The following is an 8,923-nucleotide window of genomic DNA, read 5'->3' as shown; positions in this document are numbered from 1 at the left end:
ACACCATTGGATGCACATCTGCTTGCTCCAAGACACCATTGGGTGCACACTGGCTTGCCCTTCAGGACACCATTGGGTGCCACACCTGCTTTCCCTCCAGACACCATACAGCCCCAGAGTGTCGCAGAGGACAGAAGATCACTCAGGGCTCCAGCCGCCCGAACCATAGATTGCTCCCCCTCTCCATCACCAGACGTGGGCAGTATAGGAGCAACAGGCAAAAACTGTAAGACAGGCCAATAGCTTTGCCCCAGACATCAGGGCTTCTGAATTGCCACCAACTTAGTAATACCTGCCCCCCCGCCCCCCCCCCCCCCCGTGCGCCCAATGACATTTCCACCCCCCCAAAGACAATTTACCACTGCCCCCACCCCAATGGGCATTTATCGTTACCACTATTTTTATCGTTATCTATTTGTATAATTTGTATTGTTTTATTTCTCTTTGCCCTGCATGTTGGTGCTCAAGAATGTCACTGTACCCTGTAATTACATCTGCAACCCTGTACATGTGACTATTAAACTCTCTAATTTAATCCAATAATCTAGAGGTCTGTAAGAAAAGGCTGTGAGTATCCATCTGTCTGCCTATCTGCCTGTCTATCTGAACTCACACTGTTGAGCAGGAACACGTCTCTCTTGCTCTTCAGGTAGCTGGAGAGGTTTCCTTGCCTACAGTACTCCACTATGACCATCAGAGGCCCTGCCTTGGTGCAGGCTCACAGCAGGTTGACCACATTCATCATAGCCTTGTGCTCACTGTGAGTAGCCCCCTCTGGTGGACAGCAGTCAGGACAGCACATTATAAATACAGCACCTGCCTCAGTCATTATGGTAGTAAAGTACTGTCATGTTATATTCTATTCACTTTTGTATTACTCTACTCTATTCTGAACGGTCCTCATTTGTTCTTAGATATCATGACTGAGGTATAATGAACATAAGAAGCAGGTACCTTTATGAACATAAGGAATCAGGTACCTTTATGAACACAAGGAAGCAGGTACCTTTGAGCATCTTGACAGCCACAGTTCTGCAGCCTGTAGAGTTGTCGATGCCAAAGGCAGACACCTGCATGACCTTCCCAAAGTCTGTCTGGCAGAGTCAATGTTTTGTTAAATCTTTACGGTCATGAGAAAGTTCAGAAGGCTTTAGGTGGGAACCTAGATGTTATAAAGTTTAGTTGAAATTCAACAAGACTGTATTAAAACTAAATTTCCTGTATATCCAACAAGCCCGATGAGTCAAACTCAGATCACACCCAAGCCAGACCTGATTAGTTACAGTAAACACAGCACAACCCAGATAATGCTGATTACATGGAACACTCCTAGTCATCTCTGAAGCAGATGAGAAAGTGATCTTATCCATCTTCAATCTTAATCATCTCCTCTTTCCTAAGTTTATACACAGGGAGTTCCTAGAAAGTCTGTAACCAATCACTACACAGTGTACTGGGTCGGTAACCAATGGTGTAAAGGTATACCCCGTTTGGGTTTGAGAGGAGTTTGGCTGAGAGAGAAATGGATTTATATGGTATTATCAAAAATAAGATATTTATGCAATTATATACACTCTAGTCTGCTCCATTTGTCTCACCTGTTTGAGTTTACGTATGAAGCGAGTGATCAAGATGCAACATAGTTTATGAGTTATAGATGAGAGATAGTGCCTGTATTGTGAAGTGTGGTATACGATTTGAAGGCGAGTGATCATCCCAGTGGGGAGTGTTTGTTGAGAGGAACCACTGTATGAGAGATCATGAGTGATACTGTTTGAGATAGTAGTGACAAAGAGTGATCAGCTTACTGCATTTATAGAGATAGTTAGGAGTAATGGTTTGAGTTTAGGGTATGAAGAGAGATATGCGACACGTGTTTGGAGTTTACAGTATGAGAGAGTGATACCTTTTTGTTTACGAGAGAGTGAGGGGGCGGTGTTAAGTATGAAGAGAGTGATACACTTGTTTTGAGTTTAAACGTTGAAGGCGAGTGATCAACGTGTTTTGAGTTTAACGTATGAAGAGAGTGGCCACCAGAGCGTTCGCAGGTTGAGGTAAGGATCTCCAGAGACAGGCCCTTGATGAGTGACGACAGACAGACGCAGACAGACAGACAGACAAGACAGACAGACAGACAGAGACACAGACAGAGGAGAAGAGAGGAAGACACCAGCAGGAGAGAGAGAGAGAGAAAGGAGATAGAGAGATGAGGAGAGAGAGAGAGAGAGAGAAGAGAGAGATGAGAGGAGAGGAGTCAGAGAAGAGAGGAGAGCGTCAGCAGGAGCGCCAGAGAGAAGAAGAGTAGTGAAGAGAGAGAGAGAGAGGAGAAGATGAGAGAGAGAGAGAGAGAGAGAGAGAGAGAGAAAATAGCCCGAGTTTACAGGGCAGCAGAGGAGTGTTTCTGAAGATATAGAAATAGCCTCAGTTGACGGGGCAGCAGAGTGGGGCGCTTCCGAAAGGAAATCAAAAAGGGAGACAGCTTCCTTCCTGACTTATCAGAACACAACAACACTCAACCACTCCTCTCCATGGTCAGGCTAGGGAGCATCCGCTGCTGCTGCCCAGGGAAGGGCCCTCCAAACAGGGCGTGATGACACAGAGGACTAGCCTATACTGGAAAGGGCTGGGCCAAGGCTTTCTAAATGAGGAACAGAACTGTGATGTAAACCTTCAAATGTGTTCTGGGAAAATCTATCAAGACTAAGACCAAGTAAACAGTATGCAGAATTGTCTTCATACTGTATCTCACTCTGTTAGCTGAAGCTTTACTCTTCTCTCTTGTTATAATAAATTACTGTAATATGTATACATTTAATAATCTAATGGTAGGCATCACAACAATGTGTCCACAGACATAAAATGCCCATATATGGAAGAAACCCATCTTGGATGGTTATAGAAAGAGAGAAGAGAGAGAGTTTAATGTATTCCAGAGTTACTATTGGTTAGCGGATCCTTACTGTGAACCCAGATGTAGGTGGAGCCCACAGCAGAGCTTCTCTCATTGGTGGCCTGGCTGTGATTCGTGATTCGGTCAATGTGGAGGGTCCCGCCTCCTGCTCATGTGAAACAGAACATGTCACAGTCATTTTACAACACTAACTTCAGAGGTCAATCTCAATAGTCTGAAGAGGATTCCATCTCCTTTTCATTCAGACAGTACAGATGAAGAGGAGATGAGGATAGGGAGTCAGAAGGAACCCAACTTTCACTAAATAGTAAAAAGCACTGTGTATCTTACCTGAGCACTGCGTATCTTACCTGAGCACTGTGTATGTTACCTGAGCACTGTGTATCTTACCTGAGCACTGTGTATGTTACCTGAGCACTGTGTATGTTACCTGAGCACTGTGTATGTTACCTGAGCACTGTGTATCTTACTGAACACTGTGTATGTTACTGAGCACTGTGTATCTTACCTGAGCACTGTGTATCTTACCTGAGCACTGTGTATCTTACCTGAGTCCTGCAGAAGAGAGTGTAGGTCCTTGTACCATGTGATGAGGGGGTGTGGCACACGCCGTGGGCGGGGCAGCTGAGTGTCACTGAACCGCTGACAGAGTCTGTAACAGCACCGGAGTCTTCAGTACTGTGGGGGAACACACACAACGAGTGTGTGATAGGAGGTGTGTGTGTGTGTGTGTGTGTGTGTGTGTGTGTGTGTGTGTGTGTGTGGTGTGTGTGTGTGTGTGTGTGTGTGTGTGTGTGTGTGTGTGTGTGTGTGTGTTGCTAATAAACCCAATGGCCAAAGGTCCATGAGAAAGAGGTCATCACTGCACCACATTCATAAGTCAATACAGTAGTCCTTGAATAGATCATACAGTAGTCCTCTGAATAGATCATACAGTAGTCCTCTGAATAGATTACAGACGTAGTCCATCGAATAGATCATACAGTTAGTCCTCTGAATAGTATACAGTAGTCCTCTGATAGGTCAATACAGTAGTCCTCTGAATAGATCATACAGTAGTCCTCTGAATAGATCATACAGTAGTCCTCTGAATAGATCATACAGTGTCCTCTGAATAGATCATACTAGTAGTCCTCTGAAATGGTCATACTGTAGTCTCTAATAGGTCATACAGTAGTCCTCTGAATAGATCATACAGTAGTCCTCTGAATAGATCATACAGTAGTCCTCTGAATAGTCATACAGTAGTCCTCTGAATAGATCATCAGATAGTCCTCTGAATAGGTCATACAGTAGTCCTCTGAATAGAATGAGTGGCGTTTTTCCTGCAAATCGAAAGGAGGGATATTTGACATCCATCCCTGGACCCTTGCCACGCTCTGTGACAATGTGTGTGTTAGTAACACATTTCTGTGTGAGTGTATGTGTGTATGTGATGTGTGGCCTTAACTTCAACTTCACATCAGCTGACGTGGGTCCTCTTGGTTTTGTAGTTAGTACACTAAAATACTATTTTCCCACTGACCAAACAATGTATCATTCATCATCAGGGCTGTTATTAGCTGTTAATAGACCATTGACCATTAGTTATAAATGGCCACTACACATTACTCACCACTCTAGAATAGGGAACATTCCGCGCCGCTCTTTCTCCTTTCTCTCTCCCTCTTCTCTCTCTCTCGCTCTCCTTCTTATTCTCTCTTCCCCCCCTCTCCATCTTATCTCTCTCCCCCCCTCTCCTTCTTATTCTCTCTCTCCCCCTCCTCTCCTTCTATTCCTTCTCCCCTCCTCTTCTTATTCTTCTCTTCCCCCTCCCTCATTCTTCTCTTATTCTCTATCTCCCCCCCCTCTCTCCTTCTTATTCTCTCTCTCCCCCCTCTATCCTTCTTATTCTCTCTCTCCCCCTCTTCTCCTTATTCTCTCTCCTCCCCCTCTCCTTCTTATTCCTCCTCTCCCCCCTTCTCCTTTATTCTCTCTCTCCCCCCTCTCCTTTCTTATTCTCTCTCTCTCCCCCTCTCTTCTTCTTATTCTCTCTCTCCCCCCCTCTCTCTTCTTATTCTCTCTCTCCCCCTCGGATCTCTATCCTTCTCTTCTCTGTCTCTCTCCCATCTGTCCTCCTTCTCAGTCTCCCGCCTCTCCTTCTTATTCCTCTCCCCCGCTCTCCTTCCCTTATTCCTCTCTCCCCGACCATTCTCTATTCCTACTCAATGTCTCTCGCCCTCTCCTTCTTATCTCGTTCTCTCACCCCCTCATCTCCTTCTTATTCTCTCATCTCCCCCGCTCCCTCTTCCTCTTTTGTATTATCTCTTTCTCTTTCTCTCCTTCTCTCTCTCTGTCTCTCTCTAGTAAAAAGCCCATGGGGTCTTGCAGAGGAAGTGTACGCGTCAGGATTTGATTGTGAGCAGCAGCAGTAAAAGACATGAATAAAAGGGACTTAAGTAACGCGGGACTGACTGTTGTTTCCCATATCTTCCTCCTGGACAACAATTGATGATTGTCTGTGAGTTCGTGGTCTGACAGTGTCTGATTGGCTGATTGTTCCTCTGGCCCTGTGAAGGGGCCTGTAAATGTGGCATTGTGGGAAGTGCCATTGTGTCCTCTTCCTCCTGACAAGGGAGCATTCCCATGTGAAAGAAAGACTGAGGCAGGGAGGGGCCCCAGGAAACTACAGGACCCAGTTCCCAAGCACTGATCTGACACTGTGTGTGTGTGTGTGTCGTTGTGTGTGAACTTGAGGGTTTATGTGCATACCAGGTGGTGAATGGTGTTATCGCCATACAATGGAAAGGGCCATATAGGCAATGCAGATCTATTTTCTGCTGAGTTGAAATGATATTGTATGTGTGTCTATAACCCTGTTTGTCAGTGGATGCGTGTATGTGTTATAGTGATGTTGATGATGATGATGATCAGAGTGATCACATGTGAGAGGTTAGAGGGCTCTGCTGTGTCAGTCACCAGTTACCATGACAACTTGGTGTACAGTTGTTTATTGGCTACGCAAGTGAGGTGTAGGTCTCCTCCCTCTCTTAGCTCCTCCTCCTGTTTCACACTGAAGCGTCCTGGGACATCTGAGAGAGGGAGGTCGGAGAGAAAGAAGGAGGGGGGAGACAGGGAGGTGAGGAGGGAGAGAGGGAGGGAGGGCTGCAGAGATTCAGTTCCTATTCAAGCCACTTTGGTCTACACCTCCCTATCACACAACTCTGAAAACCCTTGTAACACCACAACAAACCTTCCTGCTCATCTCACTAGACCTCTATCGAATTTGAGTCCACCAAGCCACCATTTTCTTAACCTTTGATGACAATGTTGAATAGCTATTGTGGGTAAAAGCAGCCAGAGGAATACAGTGAAAAGGCCTTTTATTTACTTTAGCTATTTGAAACTTCCTGTGGAAATGGCTCTAGGGTTTCCTGATGGCAGATAGTGTTTATCTGTCTCCAACACCCCCCAGTTCTCTCGAAATAAAGAGGGCCTCGCGGCCCAGGGAAGTGCACCCCGCACAGGGAAGTGACTCGATAAGAGCCCAAGGTTCCTGTTTCACTCAAACACACACATATACACAGCGGACAACACACACAGGGGTAAACACACACATACAAATACACAGCGGACAACTTCACTCACGCGCATACACACACAACCACCAGCACACACACACGTACAGCCGCATGCACACACACACACACCCACACACGCACGCACGCACGCACGCACGCACGCACGCACGCACGCACGCACGCACGCACGCACGCACGCACGCACGCACGCACGACGCACGCACGCCACGCACGCACGCACGCACGCACCGCACGCACACACACACCACACTCTCTCTCTCTCTCTCTCTCTCTCTCTCTCTCTCTCTCTCTCTCTCTCTCTCTCTCTCTCTCTCTCTCTCTCTCTCTCTCTCTCTCTCTCTCTCTCTCGCTTATCGTCACAGTGAGAGAGGGGGAGGAATTGAGAGCGAGACAAAGGACAAGAAGAGAGAGAGAGAGAGAGAGAGAGGGGGAAAGAGGGGGGAAAGATGGGGAGAGGCAGTGATGATTAATATGATAGTCACTCATAGCTTTTACATCATGACACACAAACACACCAACGTAGGCAATAGTGCACATACTGGTAGTACTATACTGCAAGTCCTAATGTAGGACGTTGTTTGGATTATGTGACTGTGTAGTGATGTCGTTGTACTGCACCTGTAATATAAAAGGACATGTCCAGAGGCAATACAGCGATACACTCCGGATACAAACGCTTCAGCAACCTTCAAAATCCCCACGGTCTGTGGAAAATAAACACACGCACGCACACACACACACACACTCTCTACCTCTGCTACCACCGATAGCAGTAGTAACATTTTCCAGCAGCCGATTGGGATAATAGATGTCTCTGAGCCAGCACTACTGCCCACCTCCAGACCACAGGGCAGCTAAACACACTACACGCACGCAATTAACTAAGTGTGTGTATGTGTGTGATAGAAAGATTAATGAGTTGTAGCATCTTTGGGTGTATGATATCAATCAAATCAAATCAAATTGTATTTGTCACATGTTCTGAATACAACAGGTGTAGACCTTACCGTGAAATACTTACAAGTCCTTAACCAACAAGGCAGTTAAGAAAATATTTACTAAATAAACTAAAGTAAAATAGTAACACAATAAAATAACAATAACAAGGCTATATACAAGGGGTACCGGTACCGAGTCAATGTGCAGGGGTACAGGTTAGTCAAAGTAATTGAGGTAATTTATACATGCAGGTAGAGGTAGTGACTATGCATAGACAATAAACAGTGTGTAGCAGCAGTGTAAAACAAAGGGGGAAGGGGGTCAATGTAAATTGTCCGGGTGGCCATTTGATTAATTATTCAGCAGTTTTATGGCTTGGGGGTAGAAGCTGTTAAGGCGCCTTTTGGACCTAGACTTGGCGCTCTGGTACCATGCGGTAGCAGAGAGAACAGTCTGTGACTTGGGTGACTGGAGTCTTTGACCATTTTTGGGGCCTTCCTCTGACACCGCCTGGTATAGAGGTCCTGAATGGCATGAAGCTTGGCCCCAGTGATGTACTGACATTTACGTACAACCCTCTGTAGCGCCTTACGGTCGAATGCCAAGCAGTTTCCATACCAGGCGGTGTTGCAACRGGTCAGGATACTCACGATGGTGCAGCTGTATAACTTTTGAGGATCTGGAGAAGAATGCCAAGTCTTTTCAGTCTCCTGAGGTGGAATAGGTGTTGTGGTGCCCTCTCGCGACTGTCTTAGTTTAGTTTAGTTCATTAATTCGACCATTTAAAAAAACAAGCACACATAAAACATGAAAAAGCCATATATGCACATGAGTACAATCATGGAGGATAACACACAATAATGTCTGGGACTTATTTCCATTGTGGTCCTCTTGAGACAAGATGGCTAGGCAAGATTCAACACGGTTGAACACAGTATGACAGCGAGATGATAAAACATTAAAACGAAGAGGAACATTTTGTCTTGGTGTGTTCGGACCATGATACTTTGTTTTGCTCACGTTGAGGGAGAGGTTGTTGTCCTGGCACCACACTGACAGTTCTCTGACCTCTTCCCTATAGGCTGTCTCATCATTGTCGGTGATCAGGCCTACCACTGTTGTGTCATCACAAAACTTCATGATGGTGTTGGAGTTGTGCCTGGCCAAGTCGTGGGTGACCAGGGAGTAGAGGAGGGGACTAAGCACTCACCCCTGAGGGGCCCCCGTGTTAAGGATCAGCTTGGCGGATGTGTTGTTGCCTACTCTTACCACCTGGGGTCGGCCCGTCAGGAAGTCCAGGATCCAGTTGCAGAGGGAGGTGTTTAGTCCCAGGGTCTTTAGCTTAGTGATGAGCCTTGTGGGCACTATGGTGTTGAATGCAGAGCTGTAGTCAATGAACAGCATTCTCACATAGGTGTTCTTTTTGTCCAGGTGGGAATCTTGAATTGTTTAAAGGTTTTGCTCTCATCGGCTACGGAGAGCGTGATCCACA

At 46.1% G+C, this 8,923-nt stretch overlaps 1 protein-coding gene across 1 annotated transcript in view; it reads right to left on the bottom strand.

Moving 5' to 3' along the window:
* Window positions 1–718: 718 nt before the first annotated feature.
* Window positions 719–8,923, bottom strand: part of flt1 (fms related receptor tyrosine kinase 1) — a 56,040-nt gene continuing 47,835 nt past the window's right edge. The window contains exons 10-14 of the mRNA XM_070446797.1: window positions 5,877–5,982; window positions 3,460–3,589; window positions 2,961–3,056; window positions 1,007–1,094; window positions 719–774 (exon numbers count right to left, since the gene is read on the bottom strand). Of these exons, the coding sequence (XP_070302898.1) occupies window positions 719–774; window positions 1,007–1,094; window positions 2,961–3,056; window positions 3,460–3,589; window positions 5,877–5,982 (476 nt within the window). The remainder of the gene's footprint in view (window positions 775–1,006; window positions 1,095–2,960; window positions 3,057–3,459; window positions 3,590–5,876; window positions 5,983–8,923) is intronic.

Source organism: Salvelinus sp. IW2-2015, linkage group LG14 (assembly GCF_002910315.2).
Source record: "Salvelinus sp. IW2-2015 linkage group LG14, ASM291031v2, whole genome shotgun sequence".
Classification (NCBI taxonomy): Eukaryota; Metazoa; Chordata; class Actinopteri; order Salmoniformes; family Salmonidae; genus Salvelinus; species Salvelinus sp. IW2-2015.
Note: the sequence above shows the minus strand (reverse complement) of the source record. Positions and strands in the feature narration are given on the sequence as shown.